Raw genomic sequence first — 26,039 nt, 5'->3', positions numbered from 1 at the left:
TGGAAGTACTTTTTCACACAACACGTAATCAACTTGTAGAATTCTCTGCCACGAGATGTGGTGACAGCCAACAACCTGGATGGCTTTAAGAGCGGCTTGGATAACTTCATGGAGGAGAGGTCTATCAATGGCTACTAGTCGGAGGGCTATAGGCCACCTCCAGCCTCAAAAGCAGGATGCCTCTGAGTACAAGTTGTGGGGGATTAACAGCAGGAGAGAGGGCATGCCCTCAACTCCAGCCTGTGGCTTCCAGCGGCATCTGGTGGGCCATTGTGTGAAACAGGATGCTGGACTAGATTGGCCTTGGGCCTGATCCAGCAGGGCTGTTCTTACGTTCTTATGTTCTTTCTTAACCACTCCCACACCTTTGGCTGAAGGCCTGGTTTCTTATTTCTAAGGTTAGAAAATTATAAATAAATGAACCAATGCAGGGCAACAGATATCAACACCCTTGTGAATTAATGGGATAAATGGTAAGAAGGAATTTTCTGTTTCACTTTTAAGATATGCACAGAAATGATGATCGGTACAAATTTATATACCATTTTCCAACAAAAGTTCTCAAAGCAGTCTGCATAGAAAACTAAGCAATAAATAGATAAAATGGTTTCCTGTCCAAAAGGCCTCACAAGCGAAAGATGAAATTGTGCTTTTACTTAGTCAGGTGTCAGTCAGGTGTCATTCTCCAGGACTGACAAGGAGAGAGAGAGAGAGAGAGAGAGAGAGAGAGAGAGAGAGAGAGAGAGAGAGAGAGAGCAAATGAGAACATGGTGTGTAGCCATTCTCTCCACTGATGGGCTCTCTTGTCATGTCCTCTGGATGTTGCCAAGTTCAGAGTATGCCTGCAGAGGGCAGGCATGGTATGCCACCCAGAATTCTTAATCACCCAGGCCCAGAGGCGCTCTTACCCCTGGACTTCGGGGCCAAAATCCATAGCCTACAGATGCCCTGGGGCCTCCCAAATCCTCTTTAGTCTGTCCTGGGCAGTGTGGTTTGTGCCCTCAAGATGTTTAAAAAATGATGCTTAAATTGCAGCAGGGGGTCCTCCAAAGGCTTTTAAGTCCAGGCTCCAAAATTACCTTGGTGCACCTCTGCCGAGGCCACTTTCCCTGCATTTAGTGCCTGCTTTATGCAGATAATAAGCTCTGGACATGGGGCTGTCTGGGTGATGTGGCCCACACATTGGGGTGAGGGTGCAGCTAGCTGGTATGATCCCATTTGCATTCTTCACGTGTTGGTCCTCACAGAGGACTGTTGAATGGAATCTTCCATGCAGCCTTTTCAGCCCATGGCCATAGCTTTCAATCAACCTCTGTTGACTTCCAGTCACTTCCACGCATGCTGAAGCATTTATGCCTCACAATAGGCTGGTGTTCATGATAATTAAAACTGAGGTAGGAGGTGGGTTACACAGTTTTGTATGATCATCAGAACCCATGCAAGTCCCTTCAGCCCAGGTCATTCCAAGCTTCTGGGTAAAGAAGCTACTCACCATCTTTTCTCTCTCTCCATGTTTAAAGTTTTATTGATTTTAACAGTATCTTAACATTTACATCACATTAAACAAATATTGACTTCCTGCTCACACCTCCTCGTGAATCACCAACTATAGAATTAACCCTTGCTATAATAGTAATTCAAAACATATATCTTAAACCTTACAAACTCGATTTTGATCTACCCAACCTGCTATTATTACTAAATTTCAAACCCTATTATAAAATCAATATTGGGGAAATAGTTCTTTAAGTATAATAAAAATGGTTTCCAATCTTCTTTAAAACATTCCAAATTTTGATCTCTTATCAGTGCTGTGAGTTTTGCCATCTCCGCATATTCCAAAATTTTTATCAGCCAATCTTCTTTTGAAGGCAGTTCATTACTCTTCCATTTCTGTGCATATATTATTCTGGCCACCGTAGTAGCGTACATAAAGAATGTTAAATTGGTTGCAGAAAACATTCCTTGCGTTATTCCCAGCAGGAAGGATTCTGGCTTCTTGGGAAATGTCATTTTAAAATTTTTCTTTAACTCATTATATATCATGTCCCAAAAGGCCTTAGCCTTCCTACAAGACCACCACATATAAAAAAGGTTCCTTCAGAGTGTCCACATTTCCAGCATTTGTTTGAAACATTTTAATACATTAATGCCAATTTTTTAGGCGTCAAAAACCACCTATACATCATTTTATAATAATTTTCTTTGAAAACATAACATGCAGTGAACTTTAAATCAGTTTTCCATGATTTTCCCCAGGCTGCCATTTCTATATTATAACCCACATCTTGAGCCAGCTACTCATCATCTTTACCCAGCTTTTTATCAAGGGTGGAGGAGCAGAGAGCCTGCCTACTTTGAGTCTCTGGTCATGAAAATGCACATGCCTCCTCTATCTGGTTGAATAGATGAACAGCACCCTGCCTGCCATCTGCTGCATGACAACCATAGAGTAGGGATGTGCACAGAATCGTTTGGTGCTCCATTCTAGGAGCACCGAACCAGTTCCATGGACTGATGTTCAAGCCAGATGGGGGTGGGTTCTTTAAGGGGCAGGGGACACCCCTTCCATGGAGATGGGAGGGACGCTGCAGTCCTGTGTGCCCACATTTTACAAGAGCACCAGCAGGGGGAAAGTGGCAGGGTGGGGGCTGGCAGGTAGGCTGTGCCTCCCCTTCTTCTTAAAGAACCCCACCCTCCCAGGAGTGCACAGAACCTGTTCCATGACCATCCCTAACATAGAGAGCAATGGCTACAGCAGCTGCTGTCAATGAATGCACTAGTCCAGGGATTCTCAACATTGGGTCCTCAGATGTTATTGGACTTCAACTCCCATAATTCCCAGCCCCAGTGGTCTGGTTGGGGATTGTGGGAGTTGGTCCAATAACATCTAGGGAATCAAGTTGAGAATCCCTGCACTAGCCTGCAAAACATAGAGGCGGGTCTCACAATCAGTGAGACCTGCTTTTGCCGGGTTTGCGGGGAGAGTGGGCTAAGCCCGTTCTCCCCGCAGATGAGCAGGGCGGGAGTCCTGGGCAGCCAGATCAGCCGCACACAGGATTGCTAGCTCCGTGATGGAGCCGGCAGGGGCTGGGGAGTTCAGGGGCCGCATGGCCCCTGGAATCTCCAGTATGCCCTGCGCAAGCACACAGGGCATACTGGGGAGACCCCCAAGCTTTGAGGCTGCTTTTCAGCCTCTTGCCGGGGGTCTACTCATGAGGAGGCGTGGCGTGGAGCCACACCACGGCTATTCACCATCCCCAAAACTGGGTTTGCGGAGTGCTCGCTCTGCAAACCCAGTTTAAGGGGCAGTCTACTTGGGCGTGTTACGGTCCAGGCCTGATTTATATACTAAATATGCTCATTAGCTAGCATACCAAATTAGGCCGGGCTCATAGTGTCACCAAGTGACCAAGTTCTTTTATATGGTGACCATGTAGGATCTGGGCGCATGGAAGAAAGGAGATCAAACCAATCCTCAAAGATTCAATGGGCTTTATTGAGTATAAAAGAATAACACATAGTCTAGCAGAAAGCAGAACACTCTATCAATATATTACTAACAGCATTTAAACAGAACATCCTAGCCAGCACCAATATTCAACGTGTTCCTAACTAACATATGTGTGTGCATTAAATCTTCCTAGAGCTTAATACACTTCAGATATAGATGGGAAAGGGGGGGGGGGTGCAAGGAAAGCTGAGGGCTGGCATGGTTCAGGAATTAGTAGAGGAAAAGGGTGGGGGAAGGAGAAGGAGGGGAAAAGATGGAGGGGCCCAAGACTTGTAAGGAGCAGCATATTACCAGGACCAGAGATTTGAGAACGCTGGATCTTTCCGCTGAAGGAGCGAGGCTTCTTGGCTGGAGACAGGAGCATTTGCAGTTGCTCAGATCACGGCTGAGAGCCAGAGCACCATGGCTGGGGAAGTCTTGACTTCTCACTGCGCAGTAGAAGTCACAGACAGCTCCTGTCCATGGACAGAGTTCCTGCTTGTTCCCCGCGGCTTAGCAGCAAACTCGGGGATCCTTGTGAGCAGCTCTTACTGTAGGCAAAAGATTGCCCGTAGGCACAAGACTGCACACTCTCTGTCCAGTAGCCTCATTCTTTATAGTGCATTTTCCTTTGATCTCTCATAGAGTCTATTCAAATCTCATCTTTTCCTGGGTCCTCAAAAAGGTGACAACTTGCTGCTACCTTCTGGATAATGTCTTTTTAATTATTCAGGATATTGGCCAGTCCAGAGAGATCTCAATCTCATCTTCTCTAAACTGTGCACTTAGAAGGGGGGGGGACATTGCCCAAAGCAAATCTGCATCTCTGAGCTACAATGGCATCTTCCCAAAAGGTGTTAAAAGTCAGGAGTTAGTGAGAGAATTAGTTCTATTTGTGTGAGACAGCAATTACATTATTTCTTGTGTACCTCTATCTAGTGTGTAATTATAACAAGAGAATATTTAAAGTAACATAAAAAGGGGTACATGTGTGAGACGAATTAATCAATACATTTGACTAAGGCAGAAGCATCCTGTAAAGTCTACAGGTGTTTGCTTTGTATGCATTTACCTAAGTTGAATCTCTATAGAGAGCAATTGAGTTAATCGTTGACAAGGATTAACGCTGGCTTCTTGCAACAGGAAAGGGGAGGTCAGCCTCTGGCCTCTTCCACAGACATTATCTGGTAGTGAGTCACATTTTAGCATTTGGATATAGCATTCAGCATTCAGGCCTGGCTTTTGTACTCCCTTGAGTAGCCATTTCACAATACAATGCTGGATTGCCTCCTCCTTCACAGAGCAGCTGAGATCTAGTATGTCAATTCACCTCAAGTTCAGGCATTTAATTGAACTCTTAATATAAAAAGAAATCAGACACAGGCCTGAATTCTATATACGTATTAATATTTTGGGGTGCCCATAACAGGCGGGTTACCTGCTCAAGAACCACCAGGCTCGCAGCCGAGCCTGGTGGTTCACACGATTGTAGGATTTTCTACAATCATGTGAATAGCCTTGTAGTCTATTATTCTGAAGCTGAAGCAGCTTTGGCAGGACTGTGTCTACCTCCTGTTCCTTTATGGTCAATGGGAGGGCAGCCACTATTGTCATGAAGCTTTCCAGTCTGCTGGTACTGCAAAGTATGCTGGAAAGGCAGAGGCAGGGGTGCTCTTACCAGTGGACTTCAGGGCTGAAGTCCAGGGCCTCCACACACCTTCCTAATCCTCATTAGTCTGTCTTGGGTGGTTTGGTCACTGGTCCACACCGCTGGCCCGCACGGCACCAGGCGGCCAAGTGTGATTGTGACTGGCGGCAGGTGCTTCAGAGACAGAGCGGGAAGTGGAGAAAGAAATATGTGGAATGGGAATATGTTACATTGTGTGTTGAAATGTTTCTGCTAATGCATATTTGCATAAATATACCTGCTTTATATTCTTACATTCTTCTGAGTTCATTTGCTGTTCGTGCCCTCAAAAACCCATGTGTTAAACATATTTCATGTGTCAGGGTGTGCATGTGTAGGGTGATGATGCTTAACTTGCAATGGTGGCGTGGTCGGGGTGGCCAAGCTTCAAATGTCTTTAGGTCCAGGCTCCAAAATTACCTAGGTGTACCTCTGGGCAAAGGGGCCTGTGGAGGACTTTCCATGGAGGAGCTGGACTTGCATCTGCTGAGTTCAGCAATGGACCCTGTGGCTACCTAGTTCATCTGTTTGCTGGGTTGGCAGACCCGAACGGAAGTGCAGCTTGTGTGCCAATGATGTGTTAGGAGCTTGCCAGCCCTCCAACCCACCATGAAATGGTTCTATGAAGAAGTGAAATGTCTCCACTAAACAATATTAGGGTGGATTGTGGTGGTGTGGAAAAATACAGGAGCAATCTGTGGAGACACACACTTATGCACAAATTGATCAAAAACTGTTGCTGTCAAGAACTGAAATAGTAGTAGCACATTTTATTTTTGATTGCATGTATTTTATTTTTGCAAAACCAATGTAAAAGGAGAGAGTACTGATCAGCATCTAAGTTTTACCAGGCGGCCAAGTGTTACTGCTATTCTAAACTTCTAAACAAACTGTTTAAAATTAAAATTGCTCTTATTTTGTTTGGATCAATATTTATAATTTGTTTTTTAAAATGTGGAGCCATAAAAATGCAACCATTTCATCTATTTTGGGGTGATATTATAGACACAAATGTTTGTAGAAGAAAACAATATTAAAAACAAACATGATGCGCCTAGTGCAGTACATAAACATGAGGAATCTTTACAATTCAGAAGGTTTGTGCAATATACACTTGTGGTTATTTTTCAGATGCCACTGCATGATTAGGCAAAAGATAATACACACTAAGCAAAAGATAATGTTGTTATGATTACTGTTACTGCTGTTTAAATGATTAAATGATTAAATTGTTTAATTTAATTGTTAAATGATTTTAATTGTTTAATTGATTCAGTTTTGATTTTAATTGTTTAGGGGGGTTTGGGGGGGGATTTAATATAAACTGCCCTTAGTCATTTTTGGAAGGATGGTATATAAATCAAATAAATCAAATAAAATAAATAAAGTATGCAAATTATGTTAATAAATTGTTAGTAAAAGAAAGAGAATTTTATTCAGAAGAGTATAATCTGGACTGGAGATAGATGTCACATTTGCAGAGCAGTGGGAGTGCATGGAAAAGTACCCTCACCACATGAAAGTGTCCTCAGTATTCAGTCCTATGGTACCTTTCCTTTCCAAGGTAGAATGCTTCAAAAAACCAGTTCTGCAAGTTTGTAGCAGCACTGATGAAATGGTGGCCATATTTATTACCTAGAAATATTTCCTGCCCAATACCTGGAGGAGTCTTGGACTTAAATTCCACCCACCCTGCACCCCACTTACATTAATAAGGAAATGAAGGAACTGATGAATGGAGAAATGTATATGTGACAACTTAAAAAATAAAAAGTCAACCTGCTATGGATGGAGGGGCAAGACTGATTGCTGGGTCAGTATTTGGTTCACTGGGATGCCCGGATGGGAGGAATCTGGGCTCACCTCAGTGAGGACCTGCTGTGAGCTCTCTTTTGTATTACATATGTATTACATATTTCACCCATGATTTCTGGAAGATGTTGGTATATCCTATTCTTTGCACTAATTCATGGGGCAACATGTGTACCATGTTCTTAAGATGAGGCATTATTTCAGATATTTTCATCTTTGCTAGTTTGTGACCTGACTGCCTATTCTCATTCTCTCTCTCTCTCTCTCTCTCTCTCTCTCTCTCTCTCTCTCTCTCTCTCTCTCACACACACACACACACACTCACACACACACAGAGCAATGAATAGATTGTAGCATATGGAGATAATGCTTCAGCTGTTGTAGACATTAAACCTTGCAATAGACTCCATACTTTAACTTTCTTCCCAATTTAGTTTCACTTAAATGTTCTTCAAAGGTTGCGTCCATTTCTCGGTTGTGATCTTCAGTGAAAAGGGACTTCCAGTCACTAACACCACCTGAACAGAGTATATATGTTACCATTCATAATATAAGTACATTGTAGATCACATACTCTCATAATATTCTCAGGTAAGACATTTTGATCAGTCAGTTTTACAAGTGCTTCCAGGTTCATTCACTTTCTAACATGTTTTCAGTTTGTTGATGGGCTGCTGCTTTCTAAAACAAAATCAGACAACTGTGGTAGCAACATAAGAACATAGGGAGCTGCCTTACACCAAGTCAGATCATTGGTCCATCTAGCTCAGTTTTGTCTACACAGACCAGCAGTGGCTTCTCCAAGGTTGTAGGCAGGAGTCTCTCTCAGCCCTATCAAGATGCCAGGGAGGGAACTTGGAACCTTCTACATGCACATCTTCTGAAGGTGCGTTCTTCAGAACAAGGGAAGGGAAGAAACTCTGAACTGAACTGGAGTAAAAATCTGAATAGCAAAAATAATTAGGCTCTTTTCTCAAGCAGCCTAACCCAGTCTAGGGCAGCCCAGCTTAAGTTAGACAGCTCGTGTGAAATGCTGGGATCGCTCCTGATCGCAGCACTCCTGCCCAGCAGGGCTATCCTTAGAGAGCCCTGGCAAGGTGCGGGGCCTCAGGCAAATCAGCCAGTGCGTGGCCCCCTACCAGTTAATTCTAATGGGGGTTAAAAGAGTAGGACCCAGAGCAGTCGCCCTGCTTGCCATGTCCTAAGGACAGCCCTGCTGCCCAGCCTAACCCTACTTTTTACCACAGCCTTTAGCCAGGGTTAAGGGCATGAGCGCACCCTTAACTCCAGCACTGTGGCATGTGTATGCGTAGGTTGCATGCAACCCAAGCATACACTGAGCCAGGTGGCAAGAACGCCCGGCTGAAGAAGGATCCCTCATTGTACTGCTGGCATTGAGGGATGCCAGAGAACTTCTTCCTCTGGCTCCCTCCTCTGCTGCTTGCTGCGGCGCTGCTCATGTGCCATGGTGAGTGGCAGAGCAAACCGGGGAGGGAGATTGTGTGCGGGGAAGCAGCCAGGAGCCTGCCTCCTCACCCGCCAGCCATCCCCTGCCTGCCAGCCCATATGGTCGCCAGCCCGTATGGCATGACCTTAATCACTACTAGGTTGGACCAAATATGGCCCATTACTTCTCTAACCTCAGGAACGAAATCTGAGATTTCTTATGAATGGTATTAATGATGTTTGTAATTCCTTCATTTGAATATGAACCTCAACAATGGGTCATGCTCACCTTCCATACGTGGTAAACCTTTCTGGCTCCCCAAACATTTCTCTAGCTTAGGTTTTCATCTGAGGTGGAAAAGTCCTCCTCTCGTACACTCCCTCCACCTACACATTTATCTGGCTGCTGCCGAAGCTTCTGCAACAATACTGGCAGAGAGAAAGGAAGATCTTCCTCCTCCCCTCCCCCCCACACACATCTCTAGCATGGTCAGGCAAGCATCCTGGTTCAGGGCCCCATAGGCATTCTGCTCAGCAGAGGGAAATCCTGCACAAATACCTGCATCTCTTTGTGTGCATCTCTTTCTTTGTCCCTCCTCCTTCCTGGCATCTCATTCACCTGGAACACTGCCAGGGAGGGAGGAGAGAGCAGAATCTCCCTCCTGTTGCCACTGATGGAGCAGCTGCTGCAGCCCTCACCCCCAGGTAAGTGGGCTTGTGGATTCATGGGGGGAAAGGTTGGAGGCTAGCCCTGACAATTTCTTGAGAAGGGGGGGAAAGTCTTTTTCTAGGCGTTCCCCAATGTTGCTTATAATTGCTGACAACAACCCAAACTCAGCCTGGGCGCTTTCCAGATTAACCCTTATCACAGTGGAACTACAGATCTGCAAAGTCTGCTTCCGTACTTCCTGTGTTGTGACACTGCAGTCCCTGCGCTGACAGCAAGGTGCCATTCACATTTCCGATGCCTTACTTCAGATTTTATCTTTGCGATTTAGTGCTACAACATTGCAGGTCCATAGCAGAAAAATAGCTGTATTTTCCCATTGTAGGACTTTGAGATTCTAAGGATCGTTTTCAATACAATCCTGCCAAACTGAAGCATGTTACTGCTGTTCTAGGGTATAATCTGGAAAGTGCCCTGGAGAAGTTCACCTATTATTGTGTGGTGTGGGAATGGCATTCCTGCACCCCTGAAAGGACTTCTCTATTCATCTAAATGGATGTAACATCTCACCTGTGAACACAAAGGAATATGCAGGTATTTGTATAGGATTTCCCTCTGCATAGCAGAATGCCTGTGGGGCCCTGAATCCGGATTCAAGCACATATACCATGTTTCCCCGAAAATAAGACAGTGTCTTATATTAATTTTAGCCCAAAAAAATGCACTAGGGCAATTAGCGGTACATCAGAAATTACTGCTAGGTCTTACTTTCGGGGAAACAGGTCTGTAAGCTACAACATGTAAGCAGGTCTGTAAGCTACAACATTCTGAATGTAAGTTGCCAATCCATAGATCCAGAACAACATTAGGTGGGGCAAAGGATGATTGTGAGTGGTGACCTATATTAACAGCAACTATGATACAATGGCAGCTGATTTTACAGTCTAATTGAAAATAGGTATGTTCTTTGGTAAGTTACCTTTGCGGAAAAGAACATTGCCAAATGCACCATGAGTTTTTTCAGAGTTTTCTTTCATAGCCTGGAAGCTGCTTCTGTCTACAACCCCTTGAATCTCTTCATTGGTTAGGTTCAGCTCAAAGAATTCACTTATCTGTTTCACTCCCAAAGCCCTGTTCTAAAATGAGGAAGGTAAAACATGCAATGTAATTCTTAATTACTTCCTGAGTGATTTTTGAAAATGCAGTAACATATGGATGATTTATGTGTTAAAAAGATAGTTTCTGATTTCTGAATAGTATCTACAATCTGCAAACAGCAGTCATATCAAACCATGCCAAACCTACTCACCCAGCCTCCATATAGATATCTTACAAAATTGGAACAATATTTTCCTACAACAATAACAACAACAAACATTTATATACCACTTTTCAAGCAAAGTTTCCAAAGCAGTTTACATAGAAAATGAATTAATTAATAAGGGATCCCTGTCCCTAATGGGCTCATAATCTAAAAAAGAAACATAAGATAGACACCAGCAACAGTAACTGGAGGGATACTGTGCTGGTGATGGATAGGCCAGCCGATTATATTGAGATCTATATATTACATATAGCCAACAAACTATCAAGGCAGATTATAGAGAAAGGAGGGGAAAGAAATGCTCTTCTCCAAAAGAAAAAGAGAAAAAAACCCACCTCACAAAAGTAACACAAATAAGTCGAGGCTATGCTCTTTTATATGCCATTATAATCTTTAAAACACACACACAGGAACAAAATCAATCCTAAATTTAAAAATAAAGGCTTCATTTACTCATTCATGGTGATCCTGTTTAAAGAGTTAACCAGGATCACTGATCCCTGTGGAGCAGCTCATGGTGAAAACCCAGAATTTCTGGGTAGTCGTAGAGCCCTTCCTCATGAGCAGTGAGAAAGGGCAAGTGGGTTAGCAGGACAGGATAAAGCTTTAAAAAGCTCCCTGCAGATGAGCAGGTTCCTTCCTTTGGGTGGGCGATTGCCCGCTCAGATGATCACCGGCTGCTGCCCGTAGCTCTGAGAGTCAGAGTGCTGAGATGCTTCGCCCAGGGTTCCCCAATCCCCAAAATAATGCACCATGCATGTGTGCAATGCATTATGGAGATTCCCCCCCAACTCTGCTCCCCGGAGCTGGCCAGGATCCCCACCATCTGCCAGCCACAGCAAGCAGCATATTTGGTTCTAACTGGTTAAGCGGTTCACAAGTTAGCCCAATTGCACCTCACAAGTTTACGTGTCCTCCATCTTGAATCAGTGTAGATTACATCATCACACTATGACATTGGGGTGTCCCTGTGTTTCACTCACTGCCACTGTACCCAATTTGGTTCAAATGGGTTAGGCAGTCCACAAATTAGCCTGATTGCACCTCAGATGTTCATGTGGCTGCCATTTTGAATTGGAGTGGTTGACATCATCACACATCATGCCATTAGGGCATCCCTATAAGTACATCTGGGGACCCAGGGTTTGGGTTTGGAACCCCTGCTACATATTAAACATAGTATAAGTCTGTGGGCTGCTGTGGGTGTACCAGTTGGGCTGATTTTCGTACAGCATTGTCCTGGATATTTCTATTATCCATAGCAGAATTCAGGAATACATCTTGCCAACTGTGCAGTGCAGCTTTCACACAGCTTTATGCTTACCTCCTTCAGCTCCTCATAAGTGATCGTCATGATATTTTCATCATCAGCATGCTTATTCCATTCCGAAACATAGTCAATATAAGAGCCCCAGGGCACTGGAACAAAACAGAGAAGTATAGAGCAGTTACAAAGGGAGGAAGAGTAGAGGATCAAAGTATACCAGGGGCGTAACTATAATAGGGCAAGGGGAGACAATTGTCTGGGGGGCCCACTGCCTTGGGCCCCCCCAGAGGCGTCACATGACTGACTCCCCCAGCTGCGCACCCGCCCGGGCTTCCTTCAGTTGTAATCATCCTCCAAAACTGATGTGAGTGTTAAGACCTGGAGCTACCAGAACAGCATGTATTTTTCTAGTACCATTAAATGACTTGCATCGTCCACAATTTACAAAACCTTTTAAACAATAATTTAGGATGATGTTCTCTTGTGGCACATAGGTGATATATTACCACTATTCAGTCTCATTTCTTTACTTCATGAGCTGAGCTTCAGTGAGGGGGGCATTTTAAAATCTTGTCTCTGGGCCCCACTACAACCTTGCTACACCCTTGGTGTATACTTTTGCATTCTGAAAGCACTGCAGAGAGATTTTGCTATTCTGAGGACAATGTGCTTCTTGAAACTCCCTCCTCCCATTATAACAGGTTTCTTCTGTTCAGGTCTTCTGGGAGACAGGCTGGGAATTGCGACCAAGAACAAGAGATTTTCCATCTCCAGACACATGTGTGTGGCATTTGTAAGTTTGACCACTTGGAATCCTAACAGAGGGCCCTGTGAGAAAAAACCATCTCCACTCTGGATGTGCTAAGGAGGAGCATCATCCTGGCAAAAATGATTGCTTTTTGTGAGTCTTGAATTCAGGACAGTCTGGAATGGTAACCTATGGGCATGGCATCCAATGTAGCATTAATTTTAAGTTTGTTTCTTAATACATTAATAAATTTACTGAAAGATAAAGACTAAAGCCTTCAGCATCAAGCAGTTTATAAAACAAACAAACAAATCATATGCTTGCATTGGGGTTAGAATTTCATTTGTTTTGCTACTATTTTCTACACAAACATTTACTAATTTAAAAAACCTTTTAAAAGGTTTTTAGGTGATTTTTAAATTGTTAAAAAATTTTAAGTTTTTGTATATATTTTAACTTGTTGTATGCTTTTGTTAACCACCCAGAGATGAAAGTTTGGGGTGGTGTACAAATTTGATTAATATATATAAATAAATAAATAAATAAATACATACATACATACATACATACATACATACATACATACCTATAACTATGCTAGATCAAACCGCTTGCTGAACTAAGAACTACTTATTCTTGATTGCCTCATTTATTGAGGCAAAGGAATCCTTAACATTTCTATATACCCACAGTATTAGGTTCCAAAATGTCCATAACCACTGTTCTATTCCAAAACAGGGACTGCATTGCTTTGCAAGGGGAAATGGGCCATTGGAGGGGTTAGCAAAAGTGGAATTGCTTGCTGTTTAGAGTCTACAGTAAGCATTTCTAGAGCGCCAAAATGGGGCTAATTTGTTACCGTGTAGAGAATCCTCCCAAGTTGAGGACATAGGAGATGACACATTGAAGTCCTTTGTTAAATGTTCAGAGAGTACAGTATCCCACACTGTGAAGGATGAACTCTAGGAAAAATAGTGCCCTGGGCAAGGAGTGCCTTTGGTTCCTGCCATAGTTAGTGTATTCGTGCTGGCACACTGGACAATGTTGCATCCATGCAGTTGCACAAGAGCGCTCTTATGCAGGCACAAAATCTGCGCAAATGGATTTGCACAATGGTACAGCCTTTGGAAATAAAAATCAGTGTAGCATTGCAGAGCTCTGTTCAATTTCTGTACTTGCCAAACAGTATGTGCTTGCATAGTGAACCACGTTGTGCTCATGCCAGAAGGTTGCAGAGGTTCACAAAATTGTGGTGCTCTGCGATGTTGTGCAACTACTAGTGGGAAACCTTCTTGGGGGACAGCATTGCACTACAAGATTGTGCAGCAGATGATGCAAAGAAGTCATTGTGTAATGAGTGTTGTGGAACAGTCACGGCTCATCTTGTCAGCAGTTTCTGCTAGTGTAAGGAGTAGGCTCAGACAGACTTCCTTTCTTTGTGCAACAGTCCTGTCCCCAAAGAGCTCCCAATCTAAAAATAAACACAAGGGAACACCAGCAAGAGCCTATGGAAAGGATGGTGTGCTGAGATCAATAGGGACAGTTGCTCTCCTCCAACTACACATAAGAGAGCCAAGCAAACACTTAGTCACTACGTGACCATAATATGGCTAAAAGATTGTGCTATTTAATCTATTTTATTCTCCCCCGCCCGCAACCATGTTTTTGAAATGGAGCCTTTTATTTTAGAAGACCCCCAAGGTCCCTTCCAGCTCTAAAATGCTATGATTCTCCCATTCTTGCTTTCTAGCAACAAGAAAAGACAAATGAAGGGATATTAACTTTCAAGAGCCTGCTGGATTAGGCAGTGGAATGAATGAATGGCAGAGCGAATGAAATAGTAAAGAACATTGCAAATTTGTTACTCAAAATTGAGATTATCCTTTCAGAGCAGAATTGGACAGTCGATAGTTACTATGTTCATTACAAAATTTGAGGGATATCTATATACACTATTGACAAAATTGATAAGCTTTGTCCAAGCTATATTGATTGAGCTTTCATATTGTTCCAAAGTGGCTCAATTAACTCACTAACACCAGAGTGCCTTTTTGCGTGCAGGATCAAGCCCAATGAGTGATAACAATTTATTTAGTTAGAATTTTTTTAAAAAAACAACTTACTTTGTCCATTCATAAAAGCTGTGAAGAAGTCATCCCAGCTCTTGAAAGATGGAAGAGGAGCCAATTTATTGGTAAAATGATAAAAAGATGTAGCAACATCTTTTGGATTTCGAAGCAACAATAGTATCTAAAAATAAAATATACTTATTTCTGATATTTTTCTAGACCTGATGATAGCAAAACTGATTTGCAAAACTAGGCATGATAGATTCAAAACCGCTGTATTTAGTGCCATACAATATGTACAGGAGTACAGGTATAAGAGAACCCATGTTAATAGACCTGTGCAAATATTCTTCTCCAATTGGCTGAAGGCCAGTGGCATAGTTACAATTGGTTGAGGGGGGACAAATGTGTCTGAGCCACTGGAGACTGCCAGGATGCCCCCTTGCCCCTCCATAAGGGCACCCAGCCAGTAGGGATGTGCACGGAACTGGTGGGGGCTGGTTCGACAGAGCGGGTGGGATAAAGTTAAGGGCAGAGGAGGGTGCACTTACCCCTCCCTACACTTTCCCCCTGCCAGCACTGGCTGGAAAACCAGTCCAGTGGGGCGGCAGACTACCTCCCTGCCACCCCGTCCGCTCTTTGGACTGGAAGTAGGCAGAAGTAGCTTGTGCGCATGCTCACATCGGCATGTGTGCACCCAACATGCACACACAAGCGTGATGTGCGCATGCACATGCCTGACAGGGAAGCAGAGGGAGTGGTAAGTGCACCCTCCTCTGCCCTTAAAGTTATCCCACTCCCACTGTCAAACTATTCGAACCGGCCAGTGTTCGAACCTGCTTGGAGGCCCATAAAAGGGCTAGGCCCATAAAAGGGGGCTAGGCCCATAAAAGGGCTAGGCACATAAAAGGGCCTCCAAGCAGGGGCTAAGCCCATACAATGGCTAGCCCATACAAGGGCTAGCCCATAAAAGGGCTTTTATGGGCTAGGCCCATAAAAGGGCCTCCAAACAGATCCGTTCACATCCCTACCAGCCAGCCAGTGAAAGGTGCCTAGCCAGCCTGCTGGAAGCAGGAGAGGGGCTGAGAGCAGCTGAGAGCAAGAGAGACGTCCTCCCTTCTTGGTGCTGGCCATGCCCCTTGTGTCAGTGTGTGTCTAAACCCAATGCAGAGCTAGCACAGGCAAGCAGTGGTCTCTCTTGGGTCATTGCCAAGCCAATGACACCCCTGCTGAAGCCGAATAATCCACACAGCCCTCTTAGTACTGTAGAGAGATTACTGTTCCCAGCTTTCACCTCTATGCAGTGCTAGACTATTCACAACACTGGCGGGGCTCCTTTCAGATAAATAAGTAGTAAATAAAATGGAACCTTGCCAAGTTCCAGCCCCATAGAGCTCTATGAGGAAAGTGCTGGAAAGGACACCATTTTACAACACTTCCTACGTGCCTCCCCATATGTTGCTGGGACTTGGCAGGACTCATGCATGCACAGGTCACTTTGTTCATTTCAGCGGTGAAGAAATCCCTTTCTGCTGCTGCTCATCCATGTTCATGTGCACATTTCCCCTCCACTGCAGTGAATGCAGAATCACTTGTGAGCAGACTCTTATCAATTACAGTATGAACCAGGAAGGGGTAACTGTAGTGGTGTGTGAACTGGTAACAGAGTTCTCCCATGATGCCGGAGCAGAGACATCAGTTTTGGAGTTAGAGGTTTCAGAGTTCTGTGAGTCAGATGTGCGTTGCCCATTCATTTATTGTAGGAATTCATACACACAAACATGGAAATAACTCTTGAATCCACTGGTTCTTTGCAGGCAATGAAGCTCTAATGTCTGGGTGCACAATTCAAATGCCCTGGAAGGTTTTCACATGGGTTTTTTGAAGCCCTTTAACTCGCATCTCCTCCTGAATGGAGGGGGGGTGTTCATATATCGGCTAGATTTACCCGGAAGCCCCTACAAGTTATCAGGCAGCAGTTCGCACATAATTCGGGTTTTTCACTGTGCATTAAAGTGTAAGCCGATTTATATCAGGGGTAAAAAAAAATCCACTATTTGTGTCAGCTTTTTGGGACAACTTTGAGTTCTCAGAAAAGTCTCCTTGTAAACTCACGGTAAAATCTGCTGGGGTGGGCCAAAACCCAACCCGACTTGGTGTGTGGGAGCCGAGGTAAAATTCTAGGTCCTAAATCTAGGACACTGATTATTAAAGTAGTATTAAATGAATATTAATTTAATTTAATCAAATTAAAATGAAATTCATTACAATGAATTTAATTTAATTTAATTTAATTTGACTCAGCCCTCAGTCCTCCTCCCTCTCAGCTGTTGCCCCTCCAAATGACTAAGAGCCCTGGAGGTGGCCAGGTGCTGCTTGCCTGCCACTACTCACTCTAGCTCCTGAGCCCCTATGCTTCCCGGGGGGGGGGGGGGTGCTGTGCCACTTCAGTGGTGCCATTCTACTGCTGAGGCAACACTCGCCTTCCCCCCATTCACCTTTCCCTGGCTCCCAAGCTCCTCTGCCCTTCTGTTGGGGCTGGGAGATTCCAGGGAATGAGGATGTGCATGTGCTCTGATGGAGATACAGGGCACATGCACGCCCTCATTCCTAGCAGGCTCAAAGCCCTGATGGAAGGGCAGAGCATCTCGGGAGCCAGAGCTAGTGGCAGAGAGAGGTAAGCAATGTACTGCCTCACCATTGCTCCTGCCTTCAGCCCAGCCTCGCTCCCAGGCCCTCTGCCTCTGTTGGGGCCTGGACATTTTTCACACGGGGCTTTTTAAAGCCCTTTAACTCGCATCTCCTCCAGAATGGAGGGGGGGGTGTTCACATATTGGCCAGATTTACCCTGAAGTCCCTGCGAGTTATCAGGGAGCAGTTCACATACAATTCGGGCTTTTCATTGTGCATTAAGAGTAAAGCCTGATTTATATCCAGGGTTAAAAAAAATCCACTATTTGTGTCATTTGGGGGGGACAACTTTGAGTTTGCAGTAAAGCCTGCAGTGTCAAATTAAATTAATTAATTTGGTTTAATTAAAAATCCCAGTAAACTTGCGGTAAAGCCTGCTGTGTCTAAAAGTCCCAGGAGCTTCCTGGAAATGAGGGTGCATGTGCCCCTTGAGGGTGCACCCTCATTCCCCGTAAACTCCCAACCCCTACAGAAGGGCAGAGGGGCTCGGGAGCCAGGGGAAAGCCAATGTGGGGTGGTGAGCGGTGCTCCCGCAGCAGCGTGCTGCTTTGCCAGCACTCCTGCCACCCGCCAAGGAGGTGGGTAGCGACAGCAGGCCAGCAAAAACATGCCCGTGGGAGAGATATTAGAATAACCATGGAGAATCCCCACCCAAAATGCTTCCCAATTAAGAAAGCTGTTCAGCTATTGAAACTCCATGTGCATTCTGTAAATTGCATAGAGCTCTGAGTCCAGGAAACAGGGTGGAATATCTTAGTGCTTTGTTGCACAGACTTAGAGGAACTTTGATGTGACGGGTGAGGGGGGTTGGTATAGGAAGTACAAGTATGTTCTGCTTCTGTTCCCCCAGTAGAACCTGTTGCATCGCCCCTTGAGCAATGTGCAAGCTCTGGAGTAGGGACAGCTTATGCATTTTTGTGTGTTTGTGTTTGAGGATATGTGAAAGTGTTGTTTCAGATGGGACAGGAAGGCCGGAGAACAGGAAGTGTATGACACAAGTGTATATTTTAATACTGGGTTTTAAATGTTTTTAATGTTCTAAATTATTTTAATTGTTAATTGATTTGATGTTTTAAATGATTTTCATTGTAAACTGCCCAGAGATGCAAGTTTGGAGTGGTACAGAAATATTTTAAATAAACTAAATAAAGAAATATTCCATATGAAGCTGCATCTAGATGCCTACGTGTGCACTTCTCCACCTTTTCCAACCCCTCATCCTGCTCCATGGTTGTTAAAGTCATTAGCCACACTTGATAATGTGCAACAAAGCTGTCAAACTAAAACATAAGTTCAAGATGTATTTAAGCCTTAAAGTGATTAGTAAAACTTGTTAAAGGGACTATCGGACACTAAAATACCTACTCACCTTGGCTTTGTTGCTGAAAATAGATGCAGGAAGATTTTCAGGACGAAGATGTGTAAATATAACTCTTCTAGAAGGCAAATTTGTCATTCTCTTTAATGGTAGAGAGAAAAAGGAGAATTGAGCAGCTTAATGAAACTTCAACACCATGATCCTGTATAATAATGGCCCTTTGTTGCTATATTGGTTGTAATAGCTGGTTAGCAGATATTTTTTCTCTACAGGAAACGTTTTCATTTTCAAAAATTCCCTATTATAATTTTTTAATATTAAGATTTCAAAGCCTTTCAAATAGAATATCAAACTTAACCCAGATTTTTTTTATATTTAAAAAAAAGCTTAAAAGATATCTTAAGAGAATGTGGTATTGACTGTTCCATCATAAGATGAATGTGTAACTTGGTTTAAAATGATACACAGATTTGCTCTAAATGCAGCTTTCTCTAGAGTGCTAAAACATGTGGCATGCCATAAAGTTCAATCCTAGATTTAATACTATGTTTAGCCCTATTCAGACATTATGTAGAATACACATACAAATCTGTGCATAGGTACAGTTATTCCCATCTGCTTTGGGAACTTCTGTAGAAAAGTGGTATATAAATATTCATCGTATTAAGGTGTTACTTTGAACACAGGTACAGCAGTACCTTCCTATCTGTACCATGTGGCCTCCAATTTCTTTTTTTAAATGGGTGCATGTACAGTGCATTCACACAAAACCATGTAGACTCGTGCAACATAATGTCTGAATAGAGCTGCTATCTACTAGGAGAAAGGGAAAATAGACTAGAGAGCATTACTGGCAGGCAGCAGAGAACAAAATGCAGGTCTTGCCCTCAGCTAACTAAGGCTAAAGTTTGGGGTGGCTGAAGGGAAAAACAAGTGACCTGCTATGTTATTCCTTTCCACACTTCCAGGCTTTTAATTAGATTTATAGTTTTACAATTTTAATAAGGTAAAGGTGTAAAGTGTGCTGTCAAGTCGATTTCGACACCTGGCACCCACAGAGCCCTGTGGTTTTCTTTGGTAGAATACAGGAGGCATTTACCACTGCGCAGTATGAGATGATGCCTTTCAGCATCTTCCTATATTGCTGCTGCCTGATATAGTACCAGCGGGGATTCGAACCTGCAACCTTCTGCTTGTTAGTCAAGCTAGGTTTTAAATGTTTTAAATGATTTTAATGATTTTAATCATTAATTGATTTGATGTTTCAAATGATTTTCATTGTAAACCACCCAGAGACACAGGTTTTGGGCAGTATAGAAATATTTTAAATAAAATAAAATAAATAAAATAAAAATAAATAACACAACAAGATCTTCTGCAGTGTGTTCAGAGCTGATAAGAACATAAGAGAACAGCCCTGCTGGATGAGGCCCAAGGCCTATCTAGTCCAGCATCACAGCTGCCCACCAGATGCCTCAGAGAAGCCCACAGGCAGGGGGTGAGGGCTTGCCCTCTCTCCTGCTGTTGCTCCACTACAACTGGTATTTAGTGGCATCGTGCCTCTGAGGCTGGAGGTGACCTATAGCCACCAGACTGGTAGCCATTGGTAGACCTATCCTCCTTGGTTTTGCCTTAGCCCCTTTTAAAGCCATCCAAGCTAGTGGCCATCACCACATCCTGTAGCAGAGAATTCCATATGTTAATTATGCACTGTGGAAAAAAGTACTTATTTTATCGATCCTGAATTTCCCAACCTTCAGTTTCATGGGATGGCCCCTGGTTCTAGTGTTGGGAGAGAGGGTGAAAAATGTATTTCTGTCCACTCTTTCTACTCCATGCAAAATTTTATACACCTCTATCATGTCTCCGCATAGTCGCCTCTTTTCCAAGCGAAAGAGCCCCAGATGCTGTAGCCTTGCCTCATAAAGAAGGTGCTCCAGGCCCCTGATCATCTTGGTTGCTCTTTTTTGCACCTTTTACAGTTCTACAATGTCCTTCTTAAGGCATGGTGACCAGAACTGAAAACAGAACACCACATGTGGCCACACCATAGTTTTGGATAAGGGCATTATTATACTTTTTATAAATTTTCAATCCCCTTCCTAATGATCCCTAGCATGGAATTGGCCTTTTTCACAGTTGCTTGCCATGCACTGAGTCAACACTTTCAATGAGCTGTCCAGCACGACCACAAGATCTCTCTCCTGGTCAGTCACGAACAGCTCAGATCCCATCAGCGTAGGTGGGTTTGGGGTTTTTTTGCCGCAGTATGCTACACTTGCTTACATTGAACTGCATTTGCCATTTTGTCACCCAGCTGCACACCACCACTCACCCCTTAAGTGCTGAACACATGGGAGGGAGGCACCATTCATGATCTATTGTGAGGGCTTGCTGTGTTCATTCCCTGAGCCCAAACAAAACCTATGATGGCCTGCAAATCAAAGCAGAGGAGAGGCAAGCACATCCCTATTGTTCAGCCATTAACCCATTGTAAGAGCTGGATGAGGATATTCTGATGAATCTTGGCTCATTATATAAGAGCACTCTTGTGCAACTGCATGAATGCAGTGTTGTCCAGTGTGCCATTATATAATATTTATTCACTGAGTGCAGGGACTCTGAAGATTATTGTTCTATGTAAATTGATCTGAGCCACCTTGTTTAAAAGTGGTATGCAAATATCCGTAGTTATAGTTGTCATTCAAGATGCCCAGAGCTTCCTTAAGGTCTCCTTACCTGCCAGTCCTCGTGGACCTGTCAGGAGTCAGGAGGTCTGGCACTCAATAAGAAGAATTCTCAAGATATCATGTTGGTCTCCCCAAGATCCCCTTTGCCTTCTGGGTTCCTTGGATCATTCAGATTATGGGACTCTGAGGAGCCTGGCAATATGCTCTGATGTTCTTTGGGTCTCCTCACCCAATAGATGAGAAAATCAAGGTGGGAAGGGGGCAAAAACTCTTCCTCCTTTTGACTTTTTCCTCTGTGTGGGGATGTACTTGTCACATTTAATTTACAAGGATTTGTGATGTTTCAGCTCTTTTCCCCTCCATTTTATACACATTTACAATTGATGACACATGCAGACTTTCACTGAAGCAAAGAAAATTAAGTGAAATAATTCAGATCATCTCTCTGAGATCTGAGCATGGGACATCAACCTGATATTTCTCAGCATCCCCAACTTCAAGATAGGGAAATTCTTCCAGTTCTTCATCATCTAGGCTATCATACTCTTCATTGTGCTTTGCAGATGTTAGTACTAAATCAGTTAAGATTTGGCCAACCCAGTTTGTACCTGGAGGGGGGGGGAGAGAGAGATAACACTTATTTTAATCACATAGCAACAATGATCAGAAACTGATGCTAAGTGATTACACTAAAAAAAAAAAAAAAAGTCCATATGATTGCCTGTAATTGTCCCGTGATATATATTGGAATGAGCACACGCCCTCTTTGAACGAGAATTTCTGAACATATTTCAAGAATTAGGAATTGTAATATGGAGGCTCCCTTAACCCCTCATTTCATTGTCAAGCAACATTCTGAAAATGACTTCAATGTTTGTATTTTATTTAAATACAAACCAAACATTGGCAGGAGAGAGGATGCACAGAAAATCCTTATGCATAAAGAAGCTGAACATATTTATAGGTATAGATCAGTGGGGCCAGCCAGGGGGCCTGAATACGCATTTGGACTTGGCATGTTTCCTCTAATGAGAGCTCAGACCCATTTTAGAGTGGGTGATTCTGCCTCTGGTTGTTTGTTTATCTTCCTTTATTGTTGATGGTTCCTTTGGGATCATATGTTACCAATCCTGGGTGGATACGGGTGCATTATTTACATTTACAATGGATTTTTGCTATGACTTCTTGAATGAACAATGCTGGTTGTTGAATATTTGGTCTCCTTAAGAGCAGGGGCATATCTAGGGTAGGGCAGGCAGGGCACGTGCCCTGGGCGCCACTTGAAGGGGGGCACCATTTTTTAAAATTATAAAAAAAATTAAAATGGCCACTGCGCTTGCTCAAATGGCCTCTGTGAGGCCCTAGGCTACAGGATATTTTTTAAAAATTTAATATAATAAGTCACTGTACACATAGTCAGTTTGGCATTATGTACAGAGAATCAGGCTTGTGAATACTGAGCTGAAGCTTATAAGCTAGGATTGTATTCATTTGCTCTTACTTTGCTTCTTGTGATAAGTTTTTAGATTGTGAGCCCTTTGGGGACAGGGATCCATCTTATTTATCTTATTTATCTTATTTATCTTATTTATTTATTTATTTTCTGTGTAAACCGCCCTGAGCCATTTTTGGAAGGGCGGTATAGAAATTGAATTAATGAATGAATGAAGTGAGTTAAATGTGATGTCTTAATAATATGGCTATTAATGGTGAGTTTGTCTTTGAATCAGTGTGAAATCCTTAGTATTAAGACCCACTGGGAGTTTCATGCTCTCTTTCTCTCATTTTAACTGTCTTTCTGAAATACTAGAATATATTCCAAGCAGTGACAGAGTTTACTCTGCATATCCTTTAATTATTTTCGAGTATCTGGGGAAAGCATCTCTTCTCAACCACCTAGGATGCCATTCCATCACCATTTTATGGACAAATGAGGAGGCAGAACATTCAAGCTGCTCCTAATTTCATGGTTCACATATTTCACTATGCAGAAAAGAGATGTGCAGGGGAGGGATATGTGGAACATTCCGAGCTCAGAACATTCTCACTCGAAAAGGGCCGTTGTGAGTGTTCCGTTCCAATTTGGAACACCTTTCAAATGAAGGGCTTGTGGCTTCGGAACAACCAGTAGAGCCAGTCAGGGCTGCACCTAAGTAATTTTGGAGCCTGGACCTGAAGGGTTTTGGAGCCCCTCCCCCTCTGCTTGAGGTCTGGGGGGTATTGGGGGCAAGTCATTTTTAAAAACATTTTTATTGCACTGCTGCAGGGACAGGAGCTGCCAGCGGGTGTGCAGGTACTCGGGGGAGGGAGGCGGGAACAGGAGCTCCTTTTCTGAGCCTGCCTGCCTCCCAATGACAATTTGGGCCATTTTCAGCCCATTTAGGGGCTCTCTGCACATGCACACGAGAGCACAGAGGCCTGAAATAGGCCAAAAATGGCCCGATCTGTCATTTGGGAGGCAGGTGGACTCAGAAAAGGAGCTCTTGCCACCTCCGACCTCCCCAAGTACCTACTGGCAGCCATGCGGCAATGGCGGGGCTCTGGGGAGGCCCCCCAGAACATTTGGAGCCCCGCCCAGAAGACAGGAGGCCACATGGTCCATGGCTAAGTGCATCTCTGGAGCCTGTTGTTCCAACTGAAAGTTCCTTTCATTTGAATTCTATTCCATGTTCTGCACATCCCTAGTGCAGGGGAGGGGGCTGGAGGGTCAAAGTACCATGGGGAGCCCACTGTAGGACTTAATAACAAACCCCTTAATAACTGCCCAATAAGCCCCTTCACATTACCCAACAATGAGTGAAAATCCCAAGTATGTATGTATGTATGTATGTATTTAGTGCATTTTTATACCGCCCTAACCCAACGTCTCAGGGTGCTTCACAACAAATAAAAAACTTAAAATCAATTAAATATTAAAAACAGCTTAAAACAAACCAATAAATAATCCAAAATTTAAAAAGTTACTAACTTAAAAAGCTAAAAGGCCTGGGTAAAAAGATAAGTCTTTAGACACTTTTTTAAAGCTGCTGGAGATGGGGAGACTCTTATTCCCACAGGAAGCGTGTTCCACAGTCTCGGAGCGACAACAGAGAAGGCCCGTCCCTGGGTGGCCACCAGACAACCTGAAGGTAGCCACAGATGAGCCTCCCCTGATGTACTCAGTGGACAATGGGGATCATGCAGAAGAAGACGCTCTCTTAAGTACTGTGGGCCTAAGCTGTTTAGGGCTTTACAGGTTATAACCAGCACTTTGTATTTTGCCCAGAAACTTATTGGCAGCCAGTGCAACTCCTGTAATATAGGAGTAATATGGCCTCTTTGAGATGACCCAGAGACCAACCTGGCTGCCACATTTTGTACTAATTGCAGTTTCCGGACTACATACAAAGGCAGCCCCACATAGAGTGCATTGAAGTAATCAAGTCTGGAAGTTACCAACAAGTGCACTACTGTTTTGAGATCATGAACCTCAAGAAACAGATGCAGCTGTTGTATCAACCAAAGCTGATAGAAAGCGCTTCTGGCCACTGCCTCAACCTGAGGAACCAGGGAAAGGGGTGGATCCAGAAGCATTCCCAAACTGCATACCTGTTCCTTCTGAGGAAGTGTGACCCCATCTAGAACAGGTAGATCAATATCGCTTCCCGAGTGATGACCCCGCAAAATAAGTACCTCCGTCTTGTCTGGATTCAGTCTCAGTTTGCTATCCCTCATCCACCCCATCACTGCTTCCAAGTAGGCATTCAGGGAGGATATGCCTTCTCCTGATGATGTTGACATGGAGAAATAGATTTGGGTGTCATCAGCATACTGATAACACTCAGCACCAAATCTCCGGATGATCTCTCCCAACAGATTCATGTAGATATTAAAAAGCATTGGAGACAGTATGGAGCCCTGAGGGACCCCATATAAAAGCTCAGATTTTGTAGAGCAACAGTCTCCAAGCGACACCATCTGGGATCTGCCAGAAAGGTAGGAATGGAACCACTGCAAAGCAATGCCTCCCACCCCCAACTCCCTCAGACGTTCCAGAAGGATACTATGGTAGATAGTATCGAAAGCCACAGAGAGATCCAAAAGGACCAACAGAGTCACACTTCCTCTGTCAAGTGCCAATTGGAGATCATCCATCAGGCCGACCAAGGCAGTCTCCACCCCATAGCCCATCCAAAAACCAGTTTGAAATGGGTCTAGATAGTCAGTTTCCTCCAAGACTACCTGGAGCTGAGAGGCCACCACCCTCTCAATCACCTTGCCCAACCATGGAAGGTTGGAGACAGCCTGTAGCTACTAAACTCTGAGGGGTCCAAGGCAGGCTTATTAAGAATAGGTCTAATAATTGCCTCCTTTAAACAAGGAGGCATCCTGCCCTCTCTCAGACAGGAATTGTAGTTTGTTCCACAAAGCATAGCTTTGCTAGCCTATCTTCACGATATGTCCAGGATCTAAGTAGAGGTGCCAGCAACTGAGCCTGGGACCTTATGCATGCAAAGCATATGCTGAGCTCCTCCCACTTTTCTAACACTCTTATTCAATTGTTTAGAATAATTGTGAACACAAAATATTCATAGGAAGCAAAAAGTATTTACCAGATTTGGGATATCCTGCTAGAAACACATCATCCTTCCTTGCTTCAAAGGATTCAAGAGCTTTGAAGGCTTCTGGATTGCAAACAGTGGTTGGGTATAAAATCCCCTTATAAGAAAACATCAGTTCTTCTGGTGCCATTTTTTCAGCATCAGTCATTGCCTTATCTACCACAGCAATAAACTTATTCCTGTGCTTTGACATGTTTCTCGCCTGTTCAGCCTCACTTCACTCTGG

General features: G+C 43.7%; 1 protein-coding gene across 1 annotated transcript; it reads right to left on the bottom strand.

Annotated features, from left to right (window-relative positions):
• Positions 1–3,480: 3,480 nt before the first annotated feature.
• LOC128345319 (sulfotransferase 6B1-like) lies at positions 3,481–26,006 on the bottom strand. The gene is made up of 7 exons (XM_053297145.1): positions 25,805–26,006; positions 21,684–21,820; positions 18,574–18,663; positions 14,568–14,694; positions 11,754–11,848; positions 10,085–10,241; positions 3,481–7,510 (listed from the first exon to the last, which is right to left on the bottom strand). The coding sequence occupies exons 1-7, from the start codon at positions 26,004–26,006 to the stop codon at positions 7,380–7,382; spliced, it is 939 nt and encodes a 312-aa protein (XP_053153120.1). The 3' UTR covers positions 3,481–7,379.
• Positions 26,007–26,039: the final 33 nt, after the last annotated feature.

Source organism: Hemicordylus capensis, chromosome 1 (genome assembly GCF_027244095.1).
Source record: "Hemicordylus capensis ecotype Gifberg chromosome 1, rHemCap1.1.pri, whole genome shotgun sequence".
In the NCBI taxonomy this organism is placed as follows: Eukaryota; Metazoa; Chordata; class Lepidosauria; order Squamata; family Cordylidae; genus Hemicordylus; species Hemicordylus capensis.
This window is presented reverse-complemented; position numbering and strand designations above follow the sequence as displayed.

Bases quoted from the DNA above. Each gene is read 5' to 3' on its own strand.
- LOC128345319 (XM_053297145.1), bottom strand. From the start codon at position 26,006: ATGTCAAAGCACAGGAATAAGTTTATTGCTGTGGTAGATAAGGCAATG. The intron at 18,664-21,683 runs GTTGATGTCCCA...CTACCATTAAAG, and splicing joins GGGATGCTGAGAAATATCAG to AGAATGACAAATTTGCCTTC. The intron at 14,695-18,573 runs GTGAGTAGGTAT...TTTTATTTTTAG, and splicing joins TTTTCAGCAACAAAGCCAAG to ATACTATTGTTGCTTCGAAA.